The sequence below is a fragment of the Myotis nattereri genome (assembly GCF_964212035.1).
Source record: "Myotis nattereri genome assembly, chromosome: 17".
NCBI lineage: Eukaryota > Metazoa > Chordata > Mammalia > Chiroptera > Vespertilionidae > Myotis > Myotis nattereri.
In genome coordinates this window covers 26,555,637-26,572,058 of record NC_138092.1, presented here as the reverse complement: position 1 = coordinate 26,572,058, position 16,422 = coordinate 26,555,637, and the positions used below count along the sequence as shown (strand labels likewise).

General features: G+C 38.3%; 1 protein-coding gene across 1 annotated transcript; it reads left to right on the top strand.

Moving 5' to 3' along the window:
- Positions 1–707: 707 nt before the first annotated feature.
- HAS2 (hyaluronan synthase 2) lies at positions 708–14,214 on the top strand (the record flags this gene model as incomplete). The annotated part of the gene is made up of 3 exons (XM_081111741.1): positions 708–1,334; positions 10,882–10,983; positions 13,285–14,214. The coding sequence occupies 3 exons, from the start codon at positions 708–710 to the stop codon at positions 14,212–14,214; spliced, it is 1,659 nt and encodes a 552-aa protein (XP_080967867.1).
- Positions 14,215–16,422: the final 2,208 nt, after the last annotated feature.

The following is a 16,422-nucleotide window of genomic DNA, read 5'->3' as shown; positions in this document are numbered from 1 at the left end:
TGCACTAGAGATAGGATGAAATGACATGAGCAATTCAGTAAAATCTCTTCTGGATGGATTTGTTGCTGGTCAGTATTGGGGATGAGGAGAAAACATGGTGTAGGAAGAAAGATGACCGGCTCACTAGGAAATTTAGGTTTCACACCTAGCTATGACCACATACATAGAGTGTTACCTTAGACCAGTGGTTCTCAACCTGTGGGTCCGACCCCTTTGGCAGTTGAACGACCCTTTCACAGGGGTCGCCTAAGACCATCCTGCATATCAGATATTTACATTATGATTCATAACAGTAGCAACATTACAGTTATGAAGCAGCAACAAAAATAATTTTATAGTTGGATCACAACATGAGGAACTGTATTTAAAGGGCCAGAAGGTTGAGAACCACTGCCTTAGATAAATGATCTAACACACTAGAAATAACGGGTTCCATGTATTTGTTTAACACATTGTGGTTTTCAATAATGCGATGGGCCATCATGTCATCTGATTCTTGAAACAGCCCTCTGAGGTGTCATTCATAGGAGGACATCCTTATATTCCCATTCTGCAGATGAGCAAACTGAGATGTAGAAAGTCACACAACTAGTTAGTGAGAAACTCGAGGTTCGAACTCCTGAATGCTCCTTGTCTAATGATAACCATGTATACAACAGGTGTGGAACAAGAGTCATTAACCAAGAGTATCTTTGATTATATTACAGATGCATTGTGAGAGGTTTCTATGTATCCTGAGAATAATTGGAACCACACTTTTTGGAGTCTCTCTCCTCCTTGGAATCACAGCTGCTTATATTGTTGGCTACCAGTTTATCCAAACAGATAATTACTACTTCTCTTTTGGACTGTATGGTGCCTTTTTAGCATCACACCTCATCATCCAAAGCCTGTTTGCCTTTTTGGAGCACCGAAAAATGAAAAAATCCTTAGAAACCCCCATTAAATTGAACAAAACTGTTGCTCTTTGCATCGCTGCGTATCAAGAAGATCCAGACTACTTACGGAAATGTTTGCAATCTGTGAAAAGGCTCACCTACCCTGGGATTAAAGTGGTCATGGTCATAGACGGGAACTCGGAGGATGACCTCTACATGATGGACATCTTCAGTGAAGTCATGGGCAGGGACAGGTCAGCCACTTATATTTGGAAGAACAACTTTCACGAGAAGGGTCCCGGTGAGACGGAGGAGTCCCATAAAGAAAGCTCCCAACATGTCACCCAGTTGGTCTTGTCCAACAAAAGTATTTGCATCATGCAGAAATGGGGTGGAAAAAGAGAAGTCATGTACACGGCCTTCAGAGCCCTGGGACGAAGCGTGGATTATGTGCAGGTAGGTTTCCGAATTCCTGCCAGGGCAAACATACATCCAAATAAAGCAGCTTTTGTATCTCTCCAGTCATATGCTTATAGCCCATCCTTGTCACTTCTGAACACAGTGCCCCTTTCAGTGCATTTGAAAACAGCAAGACTGTTGAAAGCACATTTTGAAAGAGGCGGGGAAAAGCCTTGTAGAACTGTTAAGACTATCTATGAAAATGCTTAACTTGTGCAATGCTGTTGGTTGGAAATCAAGGTTATTTTGAACAGGAGACACTTCCTACTTTCTCTCCCCTTCCCTTCCCTGCCCCCCCCCCCCTTGGTTCTGCCAAGTCAAATCCAACGTCATTTTCCACACTCTTAAAATTCCCAGCCTTGTAAGAAAATGGTGTCTGCCGAGCAGAGGGTGTTGAGGGGAAAAAAAATCTGCAGACCCAAAGGAAGGCTATAAAACGGTGTTCACAGAGACCTGGCAAAATGAGGGTGATGAGAACGATTTTGATTGAAAAGGGTAACGAATTCAAAACAGACAAAGAAAAGAAATATGAAACAGGGAGAAAAAGGGAAAAACCTTCCCAGAGCAAAACCGAAGTAATGTTTATTTCACTCCCCAAACAGCATTACCTCACTCACTGCAACTTGACCTTTGAAAGCATTTGTGATGGTGTTTGCTCACATGAAAATTAGACTGGGCTGTGTCTCGTTAATTTCCTGACTGCTCACTTGTAGGGTTTCTCCTCTCCTAGTTCTTACTGAAGCTTTTTTCTTTAGGATGCTCATAGATTCTGGCCATGATGATATGAAAAGGAAGACATGTCTCAGGTTTAAGAAATCTTCCTTTTCTCTTAAGAGTACAATCCTAGGTTTTAGAAGACCCATATACCGTGTGGCCTTTATTGCCACAAAGTCATGCCTAGTGGTGGGTCTCTCTGTAAAATGGCATGGGAAAGGACACTGGCTTTAAATTAGTGTGTGTGTGTGTGTGTGTGTGTGTGTGTGTGTTTTAATTTTTATTTATTTTTATGGAGAGTGGTCTGTTCCTTGCTCCTTTTCCTGTGCTACCTGAGCACTCTGAGTTCATTTCTCTGATGGCAGCCTCTTGTTTTTGTTGTTTTTCCCCCTCAAATTTAAAATTGATTTTGAGAGAAAGATTTGTTGTTCCACTTATTTATGCACTCATTGGTTGGTTCTTGTATGTGCCCGCCCAGATAGAATCCACAACCTTGGCATATAGCAGTGGTTCTCAACCTTCCTAATGCCCCAACCCTTTAATACAGTTCCTCATGTTGCGGTGACCCCCAATTTCATTGTTACAAATTGAACATAATTAAAGCATAGTGATTAATCACAAAAACAATATGTAATTATATATGTTTTCTGATGGTCTTAGGCGACTCCTGTGAAAGGGTTGTTTGACCCCCAAAGGGGTCGCGACCCACAGGTTGAGAACCACTGGCATATAGGAACATTGCTCTAACCAACTGAGCTACCCTGCCAGGGCTTAGGGCACGAGCTTTAGAGTCAGTTGACTGAGGGTTAGTTTAAATCCACATATTTCTACCTGGATGACTTGAGCAGGGCCATTTCCCTGCGCCTCAATTTTCTGGATAAAAGAAAGCAATCTTACAAGGGTTTTGAGGTAATGATTAAAAAAAATATGACAAAAGTGTACAAAAGTTACAAAAGTAGCAAAACTTGTTAGTGATGGTGTTAATATTATTACAAGTTTCCTATTATTATTGTACCAGAGGCCCAGTGCATGAATTCATGCATGGATGGGGTCTGTCAGCCTGGCCGGTGATTGGGGCCAGTTGGCCATCGGGAGGGATTGTGGGAGGTTGGCCGGCCCTGGGAGGTTGACTGTGGGAGCGCACTGACCACCAGGGGGCAGCTCCTGTGTTGAGCGTCCGCCCCCTGGTGGTCAGTGCGCATCATAGCAACCTGTCAACTGGTCATTCAGTCACTTAGGCTTTTATATATATGTAATCATGTAATTCTTAAAAATTATAATACATGTCAGTTGCTAAAACTGTTAATTTGGGTTAATATCTGAAGAGTTTGGGGGCATTTCTTCAGTTGATACCAATATGCATATTGATTTCTCATTTATGGAGTTGATAGAGTTTCATCCCCAAGTTTCTCCTAATTTCTAGAACTATCACAAGTAAGGTAGTTTCAGCTAACTCAGGACATTTTATACCTACTTACATTCTGCAACTTCAGGCCTAGATGAGGGATGAAGTGACCCATTTAAAGGAAGGGATGACTGGGGAACTTGCGTAGGATTGAAAAATGATGCCCTGGGCGTAAAATAAGAAAACATCTGTTGATATTTTGCTTTTAATTGTAGTTAAAACAATCACTTGTCATTTCTAATCAAGACATGATTGTGTGGGTTTTCCTCCTTCTTATAAACCTGCTCCTCCCAAACCTCCTTTCCCATCATTTTTGTTTTGAATTTTGTTTGTATCCTTGACAACCTGACATTGTGCCTGTCCAGGAAAAAAATAATACACAATATGAAATGTTGGAGTAGGCTTGCTGCTAGAGCCCTAATCAGCCTGGAGACCTTTCCTTCCTTCAGGCTGAAGCCTCTGGAGAGATTGACCCAGCAACAGCTGGTAATCGGGAGCTGAATCCTCCTGGGATTCTTGGTCCATTTCAAGTGCTCAAGGAAGTGTAAAACACACACACACACACACCATCTTGTGGCATTCTGAAACCAGGTAGTTCCATCCTGCCATCCCTCATCAATCAAATTCCCCAATATTTAGTAGCCAGGTATGCCCTATAACATTCTGACTGACCCTGGGTCTGAGAGTTGTAGAGGAGAAGCCACAGAAAGACGAAGGAGAAAGGGGGTGCAGGATTTTGGCTACTAAGCATTACAAGTGACTAACCCCCGAACGTGGAGTTCAGGTTTATTAGGGAAGGAAGGAAGCAAGCAAGGCTCAGGTGCTTATACATAAGAGAAAATGATGCGAGGGACGAAATTGACCATCTGTTCACTATCTTGCTAACCTGGCTGGAGAACACTGCTTCACTGTGCAGAGACATGACCAACATGGTTAATTTCCAGTTGCAGCTGGGTCTTTGGCACTGGCCAGCACTCTTCACTTGATCTTGAATAGATAGATGTCTTTCTTATTGCTCTCATGATCTATTATTGCATACCTTCATCATTCTCCCAGCTCCCTACGCAAACTCCTCCCTGCTTAACTACTAACAGATGATCTTGCCTCCTATGAAAGAGAAAAGCAAAAGTACTGGTTCTGAAGGCCATCAAGATCTTTCTTATTCTCTCCTATTTACAGGTTCAAGGGTATCTAACCTCACCATCTATCTCAGGTTAACATTTCTACTTCTACTCCTGGGCTCTCCGGGTCAACTCCCTCTGGTCTCCTCCAGAAAAGCATTTATTTATATCAATTACCACCTCTCCATTTCTCTCAGTGTTTATTCCTACTCCTCTTTCTGACTACTGTCTCAGCCTTAAAGCCACTCAAATAATTAACATCGACATGGAATATGGAGGAAAGCTTTAGTCTAGGGCAGTGATGGCGAACCTTTTGAGCTCGGCGTGTCAGCATTTTGAAAAACCCTAACTTAACTCTGGTGCCGTGTCACATATAGAAATTTTTTGATATTTGCAACCATAGTAAAACAAAGACTTATATTTTTGATATTTATTTTATATATTTAAATGCCATTTAACAAAGAAAAATCAACCAAAAAAATGAGTTCTCATGTCTAGGAGAAAGCCAGTGTGGTAGCAAATTCATCTAAGATGCTAGTGGCTGCTTTCAGGGATGGAGAAAAACAGAAGACAAATAATAAAGTGAGAAGAGAAGATTTTTCGGTATTTGCTAACTCAGTGTTCACAGAAGGTTTTCATTTTTGAATCTAGGTATTTTCTGGGGAAACTTTTTCAAAGTAGGACAGGTTCTGATCTATCTAGATATGGTTTAAGATACGGCAAAAGTCTTTGATCTTTTCAAAATAGTATTTATATTAGCTTTTTATTTACCAAAGTAACACTTATTTAAAAACTATAGAAAAGCACAACGAGCAAAATTAAAATCATCGGTAACAAATACATGACCCATAGATTATAAATTTTAGTACTTTCTGGTGTATACTTTTCTAATTTTCCCTTATTTTAAAAAAACAATTTTGGGATTATATTATATTTACTTTTTGTTCTTTTTAATACTCAATATGAGAAGACTTTAAGTATCCTTTGATAGTTAGATTATATAATTGCTTTATTCATTCCTATCTCTTATCTCCAAACATTGATAAGTGCCAATATAAGTGGCCACCAGTCTGTATGACAAAGGAAAAAACAATATTCCCCAATGTGTGCATTAGGGATTTAGCAGGTAGAGAATGTACAATAAGCGTGGACATTCTCTAAAGGGAAGAATATAAGAGGCAATTTTATTTGGACTGTTGGTCTTTATTTAATTTGGCAGCACCCTAGGTATCCAAGATCCTTTGAGCAGGAGAAAGACTAAATCATTCATAAGAGTTGACCCTCATTATTCATGGGTTCTTCATTTGTAAATTATGCCACTCACTAAACATATTTGTAACCTCACATCAATGTTTGCAAGTACTTTTGTGATCATTTGCAGACATGTGGAGTGGCAAAAATTTCACTCTAGCAAGACCATGCTTTGCCTTCTTGTTCTAGCTTTTCTACTGTAAACAAGTAACTTCCTTACGGGCTAAGTAATATTTTAGTTTTCACATTCTTGTGCTTTTTTCCCTTTGGTGATGTAGCTCTTTTAAATGGCCCCAAGTGTAGTCCTGAAGGGCTCTCTAGAGCAAGAGGCTGCAATTGCTTTATGGAGAAAATATGTTTGTTAGGAGAGCTTTGTTTAGACTTAATAGGGCTGTTGGCCTTCTAGTCAATGTTAATGACTCATATAGTGTATTTAAACATAAATAAAACAAAGTTAGGTAATGATCAGTAGACAAAAATGTTGTGACCAGAGGCTTGGAGGAAGCTAACCCTATATTCTTTCTAGAAGCAATTTTTCGGTATTTGCTAATTCAGTGTTCACAGAAACTGTAGAACAGTCACTACCATGAGTAATAAGCATCCACTGTATGCAGTATGATTGGTTCCTATTCTGACTAGGAAGTCTAAGCAACCAAAATATTCTGAGGGCTGATTTTGAGAGAGTTATATGTCTTCTTGTATCCTTCATCTTAGAGGATAAGATTAATAGCACACTGAACTAGAAATGGGGAAATGTGAATTCTAACTCAACTCTGCTGCTTACTTGCTATGGGCCTCAGTTCTTAAAAGAGTGAAACTTCCCTGACAGGTGTGGCTCAGTTGATTGGGCTTCATTCCGTGCACCAAAAGGTTGCTGGTTTGATTTCCATTCAGGGCATGGTCAGGGCATGGTCAGGGCACATGCCCCAGTTGCAGGCTCCATCCCTGGTAGAGGGGGCGTGCAGGAAGCAGCTGATCAATGTTTTGCTCTCACTTCGATGTTTTTCTCTCTCCCTCTTCCTTCCTCCCTCTGTCTGAAAATCAATTAAAAATATGTATTTTTAAAAGTGAAACATAAAGACTAGGCATTTTAGACTTGGGTCTTGGAATTTAAAAAGCATTTGGTAGACTAAGTGATATTTCTAGAGGAAATTTTTATTTAAATTACAGTGAGGTAGATTAACTTTCAGATCACTGAGACAATGGACTTACAGTCTAATAATTTATAGATGATTATTATGGATAGTTCTAGACACAAAAGATTCTCCATATGTAATTAATTCCCATGATCCTATTAGAGATTTTCTCTATTGGTCCATCTATTTGTGGTAAGGAGCGTTATTCTTTAGGTATGCATTTACTTGGGAAGTATAAGCATGTAAGAATTATTACTTAATGCTAATGGCATACTTCTCTACAGTCCTTTGTAATTTACAAAGTACTTTTATAGGCTGTCTCACCTGGTATCTCAATGATGGTAAATGTCTTGTTCACGGTGATAGAGGTAGTCAGACACAGACTTAAGTTGAGGCTTCTTGATTCTGAGGGCATTTGTTCTTAAAATAAGTAAATCTTGGCGAATGAAAAAAATCTAATTTTTTTACATTTTTTATGCAGTTAATGTTATTTATAACATGGAGATGGAGCCAACCTTTAAAAAATCTACTAGAATTAAAATTAGGACTTAGAACATATTTAATCTCAACTTTTCATTATTATTTTTTATTTTGGGAAAGAGAACCCTTCTGCTGCAACCAATTATTTCCGTCCCAAGGCAAAGTTTGCTTGTAAAGGCCTGATAGTAAATATTAAGCTTTGTAGGCATGTGGTCTTTGTTGCAACTATTCAGCTCTGCTCTTTTAGTGTGAGAGCAGCCATAGATAATATAAAAGTGAATGAGTGTGCCTGGGTTCCAATACAACTTTATTTACGGACATAGAAATTTGAGTTTACCTATGTTACAAGATATTCCTTTCTTAAAAATTTTTCAGCTGTTCTAGATAAGAAAGAGGAAGGTTTACCTCTTGGCTAGGATAGTGAAGGAAGAAGACAGATGGTCTCAAGCACTTTAGTTGATATTTTGTGGTTAAAAATGAGGTGGCTCGAATCTCCCAATAATGTCTTTTTGTCTTGACATTTTCCACTCATTTTAGTCAAAATTCATGTGGTGGAAACAAATCACAGTGACACATTCAGTGTGGACAGAGAGATGTTGTGATTTGTGCTCTCACAGTTTCCGGGGTACGTATCATGTCCAGTAGTGTTTCTCCAGGTGAGGTTAAACTCTGTGAACTGGCGCATGTCCTCCCCCACAGCTTCTGGCCTAGAGCCAAACAGGCAACCGACATTCATGATATTACATACTTTTTATTAATTGGTGAGGGGACAACTGGAAATCCTGTTCCTGCTATTACTAATCATACTCTTTACACACTAAAAACAATAACAGTAGGTCCATGAACATACATGCTTTTACAGACTTCATAGCTGGTGGCTTTCTATTGGCATTCAATCACCAAATAACATCCAGCAATTGAACTTCTTAAGGCTCTTTAACCTACTATAACCAACTCCTTTCCAAGGGATTTCTGAGAGCTTTCCTTTCCAACGCAGTTAAACTCACCAAGCAAACAGTCTCTCTCTGAGAGCTCCTGGCACTTGGAAACTGGGAGGGGCAGGGCCAATTGAAACACGCAGAACCTCAGAAGTTAGGTTCAAGTTTAGTCATTTCAAAGAGGCAGTTGCCTTGGTCGGCTTATGCTCACAAGCAGGCGGAGTTACTTGAACATTAATTCTAGATTGCCCCCTTCCTGTTGTTTTTAGTCTTATTTTAGCTTTCTGGTTTTACCTTTCCCAGCTTGAGTCAATAGAGGTGGGTGTGGCCCTTAAACTCTCAGGATGCTGGATTCTAAAGGCGTACTGGACTTCTGCCTTCGCTTTCTCTACCCTCCCTACAGGCCTGCCCACCTCCTAGCCAATACAAACCAATGATAGACAAGGCATGGCAGAGGCAAGCACTGCCTTGGAGGAGTTTGTTTAGGTTCCTGAGGCTTGGGTTGAATGGGTGCAAATCCAAGTATTAGTAAAATCCTATTTTCTGCAATGAAAAATTAATGCTTAACTGTTTCCTAAATTTCCCCCCTAAAGTAAGTGAGACCATCCTGGACCAAAGTAGAATGTAATAATGAATGGATGGTTTTTTTTTTTTTTTATTAGAAAAAGCGTTCTTCTAAATGTTAAGTAAAATTTTAAAAATTCAGAAGTTAACCCTGAAATTGCTGTACTTAGTTCTTAGATCACCAGTGAGATGTTCAGTTCACTTTTTAGAACTGGATAACCTCATTTGCTCTCTTTAACCATAACTTCCAATAATGCATTTAAATTGGTGTATTCACCAACTTTCTTCCTTAATACTTATTTTATTTTCAGAAAAAAATAGCTATTAGTAAAATTGACACATTTTTTTAAATGCTGAGATTTCTACATTTTGTTGTTTGAAAAACCAATCCCTACTATTTTTATGAAGTAGTTTGGAGAGCTTTAAAGATATGTACTGGTGATATGAATAATTTCAGTATAGTCAGACTTAATGGCAAAATAATGGGAATTACAGATAATACCCACCATTTCTGCCAATCATGTCATTTATTGTTTGATTGGGGGTATGAAACTGGTTCATTTCATTGCCTGTCCATTCTGATCACTCGTTATCTACTAAGATCCTACTGCATTTCCCAGGAAAGAATACAGCGTTTATTAGCATCATTCAGGAGTAGAGAGGCAGCAGCACTTTTCCTACTTCTGATTTTCTTTGATCTTGTGGAAGAAGCACCATCCCACACATATGATTCATCTGTGAGAAAAGGTAGTAGCCTTTCTCAGCTGTCTCACTCCTTCCTCTCTAAGAGAGAAGTGACTTAATCTGAATGAGTATGGAAGGAGGAAGGGTTAGCCTAACTTCTCCTTCTTCCTTTTACCTAGAAGTGGGCTATTGCCAAAGAGCAGGCATCTGTCATACTTTTAAAAGGAGCATGCACGGTATCTGCAGGAGGAGGTTGGCCCCCTTCAATGCTATTGCTTATGTAGGTAATACTGTTTTATACTGGGGAACATCGTTATGAAGCCTGCTCTTCCACAGACATAAGGCCTATTCTCTATCAGCTTTATGGGCATACAGTTGATATTTTGGTTTCTCATCTGCCTTATTTTTTTTTTCCAATTGGTTCAGAAATCAGAGTGCAAAAAAAGTACTATTTATGACTCTGTCCACTTTGGCCTCCCGTGGAAATTTCTGTCAGGGGTCTAACAGGCATAGATTAATCCAAATAATCTTCTTGGAGTGAAGTCATAGTGGTTTGGTTTCAAAATTCCTTTTTTTAAAAAAAATCCATATAACACTGTTTGTAAGAACATTTCAAGAATGGTTTAAGATAATTCACATCTGCTTTTATACATAAAGGGCTAGATGAATACTTGAGTACTTTAGCATCTCAAAGGTGGTCTGAATATCTTGCTAGTTCCCTTTCTGATGCAATGTCATCTGCGAAGCCCAAGTCATGGGCATCTTGCCTCAGAAATATACACCCGGCTGCAGGACAGTTTTCTGACTTTTATTCATCATATTAATGGGGGAATAACTGTTAAGTGTGCCTCCCTTTTAATACTGTCATGGGAGTATTCCTATCATCACTCAAACCTGAGGGACAAGTTGCCTGAAAGCCTTATTTAAGACATTAGAAAAAGAAAAAGGGCATCTAAAGTCCTTGGGACAAGGACCAAAGTTGGGAATATCCATGGCAAATTGGGACAAGCTAGTTCCCCTGTAGGATAACCCAGCACATCGCTTCAGCTGTTCTAACCAGCTATGTTAATAACTTAAATACTGAACTTGATGGAAAACAACCTCTTTGTATTGGCCATGCTATAACAAACTCATCCCTGTGATATTTGTGACCAGAAGGCTGAAGACATAGCATATATACAAAATGTTGGCTGTGTGAATCACTCTTATAATTCTTTATTTTCTTTAACTTATTTTCCTTCTTCTTTGCAGGTTTGTGATTCAGACACCATGCTAGACCCAGCCTCATCTGTGGAGATGGTAAAAGTTTTAGAAGAAGACCCCATGGTTGGAGGTGTTGGGGGAGATGTCCAGGTGTGTAGTATGGCTTCGCTTTTGCCTGAGTCACTTTGGTAGCACTCTGATTCATTGATTCATTGAATATGCATTTACTACATCAAACTCTGTGCCAGGTATTACACATTAGAAGTGTCTTGAACCCAGTTTACTGCCTCTTTGTCTAATTGAAAAAATTTAGGATTTCTTTGATTAGTCCTGGCATATAATCCATGTCTTTAGTGGCTGATAAATTATGGTCTTGAGCCATAACTTAATGGTTTGGTAAAATCTGTTGTTAGAGTTCATTTAGTTGACAATAAACTAAAATGTGGCAGGAGATGGATTCCCTATTATATACCTATGTCTTTAAAAGCTGACCAACTTGTGATTGATCAAAAAATCTAAATTGGAAAACAAAGAAAGAAAAGAGAAACAGCAACTCAAATTTATACTAGTGAGAAAGATAAAGGAGCAATTGATTAATAAGTGGGGTTTCCAATTATTTATTTTTTACTAATTATTTATCTTACATTATTTGCTATCGATGGAGAAATAATTAGTGAAACAGATATTGGAATGGGAAAATGAATATGCAAAAGTATGTGAAGGTTAAAATGAGTTTTTTGCAAATGTGAGATTAGATTTTAGCAAAATGTGAAAAGCACATTGAAATTTTACTTTAAAGCTTAGGTATTATGTTGCTGGATAATCCATGTCATATTTTCGTGGTGATAGTGAAGGCAAAGAAAATGCACTACAATGGACAAAAAGTGGCCTGGTGGTAAAAAGGAAGCATGTGAAATCGAGATGAACACAGAACAAAATTGAGACAGGGGAGAATTTAGAAATATTGCCAAAAAAAGCTGATAATTTTGAATAGCCTTTACATGGAGCATTATTTCAGGATTCAAGTTTTGGAGGGAGGCCAAAGCAAACCCTTTTATCACTGGCATTGCAAAATATCAAGGAAGAGAAGGAAAATTTATAGCCAAGGATTAGATGAGTTGGAAATTAACCAGAACAGGAGGCAATAGAACTTGAAAACCATCGCATCCTAGATGGCAGGAAAGTGTCTGGAAGAAGAATTTAGGGACTGAGAACTAAAGCCTAAAACAAAACAAAAGAAAAAAAAGAAAAATCTCACTACTTTAATAGAACAAGAAAAAAAGCATAGCAAAAAGAGAACAGAGAGTGAAGTAGAAAATATTTATCATCAGAAAGTCCCAATGCATGCACACAACTTAACAAATTCATCTAGTAAAATAGAATCAGAGTCATTAAAATATAATGTCAAAAAGAGGAAGGAACCCGGCCAGTGTGGCTCAATGCTTGAATGTTGACCCATGAACCAGGAGGCTAGTTCGATTCCTGGTCAGACCACATGCCTGGTTTGCAGGCTCCCTCCCCAGGAGGCAGCTGATCAATGATTCTCTCCAATCATTGATGCTTTTATCTCTCTCTCTCTCTCCCTTCCTCTTTCTGAAATAAATTTAAAAAATCATATTTTTTTAAAAATAGAGGGAAGAAGCCAATATAACAAACCTTACTCTATTAAGTAACCTCAGGATGGTATGGCTTTTTTGTTTTGTGTTAATCCTCACTGGAGGGTATTTTTCCATTGCTTTTTAGAGAGAGTGGAAGGAAAGGAGGGAAACAGAGAAGTGGGGGGAGAGAAACATGGATGTGAGAGAGACACATTGGTTTGTTGCCTCCCCCAACCAGGGTGGGAGATCAAACCTGTAACCCACGTACATGCCCTTGACCCTCAACCCTTTGGTGTGCAGGTCAACACTCAAACTATTGACCAGGGCAGGATGGTACAGATTTTGTTGTTTGTTTGTTTTTTTAATTTTAAGAGCAATTATATAGGGTGTCCCAAAATTCACGCAAGAAGTAATTTTGATAGAAAACACAGGTTTATAATTAAAAATTGTAAACTTTTTATTGATTCATAAAGTATACAGTATAGGGTTATGTATGGAATAGCACATTGGGTAAATGGCCTCCACAGATTTGCTGGCACATACACAAAGCCGTGGTCTTCTTTGGTCTTCATTGTCCCTGCTCCTGGGCCATAATTGGTACTTGGTAATGCTTATCAAATTGAAAGGATTGAAATCAAAGGGCAACAGATATTAGAATCTGATTCAAAAATACAAGTAAAATTAGGCTTTTATTTTTTGTTGTTGTTGTTAATGCTCATGCAAAAATTCAAATCTTATGTGAATTGTGGGACACCCTATACGTATATTTTTATTTATTTAAATTCTTTATTGTTGAAAGTGTGTTGGTATTTTTAACTAAGGCTTACCTTCTACTATTTTCTTCTTTTTTCAGATTTTAAACAAGTATGATTCCTGGATCTCCTTCCTCAGCAGTGTGAGATACTGGATGGCTTTTAACATAGAAAGGGCCTGCCAATCTTATTTTGGGTGTGTCCAGTGCATTAGTGGACCTCTGGGGATGTACAGAAACTCGTTGCTGCATGAATTTGTAGAAGACTGGTACAATCAGGAATTTATGGGCAGCCAATGCAGTTTTGGTGATGACCGGCATCTAACGAACAGAGTGCTGAGTCTGGGCTATGCAACAAAATACACAGCTCGATCCAAGTGCCTTACGGAAACACCTGTCGAGTATCTCCGATGGTTAAACCAGCAGACCCGTTGGAGCAAGTCATACTTCCGAGAGTGGCTGTACAATGCCATGTGGTTTCATAAACATCACTTGTGGATGACCTACGAAGCGGTTATCACTGGATTCTTCCCTTTCTTTCTCATTGCCACGGTAATCCAGCTCTTCTACCGGGGTAAAATTTGGAACATCCTCCTCTTCTTGTTAACTGTTCAGTTAGTAGGTCTCATCAAATCATCCTTTGCCAGCTGCCTGAGAGGAAATATCGTCATGGTCTTCATGTCCCTCTACTCAGTGTTGTACATGTCAAGTTTACTTCCCGCCAAGATGTTTGCAATTGCAACGATAAACAAAGCTGGGTGGGGCACATCTGGAAGGAAAACCATTGTTGTTAATTTCATAGGACTCATTCCAGTCTCAGTTTGGTTTACAATCCTCCTGGGTGGTGTGATTTTCACCATTTATAAGGAATCTAAAAAGCCATTCTCGGACTCCAAACAGACAGTTCTAATTGTTGGAACGTTGCTCTATGTATGCTATTGGGTTATGCTTTTGACTCTGTATGTGGTTCTCATCAATAAGTGTGGCAGGCGGAAGAAGGGACAACAGTATGACATGGTGCTTGATGTATGATCTTACATTGATTGACATTTGCAGTCACACATGGGGACACAAACAAAACCTTAGTTCCTGTAAAGACCGTACAGTATTGTGGCATCAGAGAATGCCACCACAGGAGACATATCACTGCTGCTGGGACTTGAACAAAGACATTTCTATGGGTTTATTTTGATTCTGCCAAAGTAAAATGATACATCAACAAGAAGAAACTCAGATGTAACCTGTTATTTCTATGAAAATGGGAAGAATTCTTTGTTTATGCACTTTTCCCTTACTGTACATCTGCCTAACAGTGTTTTGCCCTATATACCTCACTAGCCATGCTTTATGTGGGTTATCATGGAAGAAAGGATTTTGGAAACTCAAGGAAACGTTCTTACAACGTATACAACCTAACTTATGGACTGTGTTGATAGCTAATTGTTTTTTAGAAAGGATTTTCTGTTTAACTCTACCAAATGAAATGCCAAAGGAAATTTTAAGGCCGTTGGCTGTGCTGTATTTTTATATAATTGTACTGTGTTTTAAAATTTTGTATGCCCATTTTTAAAACAAATCTTGCATATTCTATATTTTACTTCTCTGCCAAAATACACCTGTTCTTCCTTTATAAAAAAATAAAATAAAATAGGTTCTAAAAAAAGTTCAAACTTATAAAACCTACCCAAAATGTGAAGCTTGGTTGACGGATGTTGTTCATGATAGAAAGAATAAAATGTTTCTCTCTCTACCTTTTCAAATTGAATAGTTTATTTCTGTGAAAAAGTATTTAAACTTCCAATATTTTAACTTTTTAAAACTTCTTTTGGAAAAGGCCAATAATACCTGTCACACCTTGGGAGTAAAAATACATACTTATGTGTGAAAAAAAAGTAAATAAATGAAAATCAAGGCCAAAAGGGTAGAAAAGTGCAATTTTTTTCATAAGATTAAAAAAAGGGAATGCTCAAAAGAAAACACTGGGCAGCCAGCACTGGACATAACATGCATATCACAGATGAATAATCGAAGATTCTGGCAATGGTTTCCCAGGCTGAGTAATAGGGAAAGTGGAAAAATTATCTGTATAACTTGGACAAATACAATGCAGTTAATTTTGTTCTGTGGCTTGAATTCACCAGGTCCTGTCTACATATTGAACATATTTTACCTGACGTTTCCAGCTTGCCAGTTCACTTTGTGTGTTAGCCAGAGGTTTCCAGGATTTAGTTGGATAAATTAAAATAAATGTAAAGTGTACAGATTCAAAATGGCAGGTTTAAGCTCCAATTATCAGCCTCTTTTACTTTCTAATGAGGCTTTTATTCTGAATTATCCTACAGATAATTTCATCTTTTCTGCTGACCAACATAAATGTGTTTACATAGTAGAAATGATATCAAGGTTTAATAACTATCAAAAATGGGCACATGAAAAATTAACAAACCAGATGCCTGTAGTCTAGCCAATTTCACTTCTCCCGAGCCCGTTATCCAGTCTGACTTTTGACACGACCCATCTTGCTTTGTAGCTGGTGCTGTGTAGACCTGTGTTAAAAACACAGTTGAACCCACGAATAGTTGCATAGAAAGTATGGTGAAGCAGAGTCATGTGGAGAAGTGTTGGGCCATGTGCTTCCTGCCTTTCTGCTTTTTTCAAGCAGACATCCATGTTCCATCTATCCTAAGAAAAAGATGCACATTCTACCTTTGGAATACAACAAGGTACATAACATTCTTCCACTCCATCTCTCACTGATTGGAGAGCTTGTGGGAAACAAACACCGTGCCAATAAATGAGACTAAAACTTGAGTTTGCCTTTTTAACTATTTATGTTCTAAGTTAAGCTTTGATAACATTCAAGTGTCAAATTCTCTCATTCTTATAGAAGATTGAATTAATTGCCTGTATTTATTTTAGCAATTATTCAATGTATTTCCAGTATAGGATGTATAGTATAATTCTTTTTGTAAATAAAATATTTTTGATAAGATTTTTGTGTGGTTTTTTTTTTTAAGGGAAGGGGGAATTTCAAACAAAACATTACCTGATTGTAATGGTATGGATTTAAGAATGGATTATATTGGGGGGGGAGGGGCAAATGAAGACTGGCCTACTCCTTATCTCTACTCTTCTACTTTCCTTTACAGCAGCCTAAATTTAGAAAATTTAGGTGTGTGTGTGTGTTTTTTTTTTAACAGTACTTTATGATAGCAGGAAAACAGGTTTTCAGAAATTTGT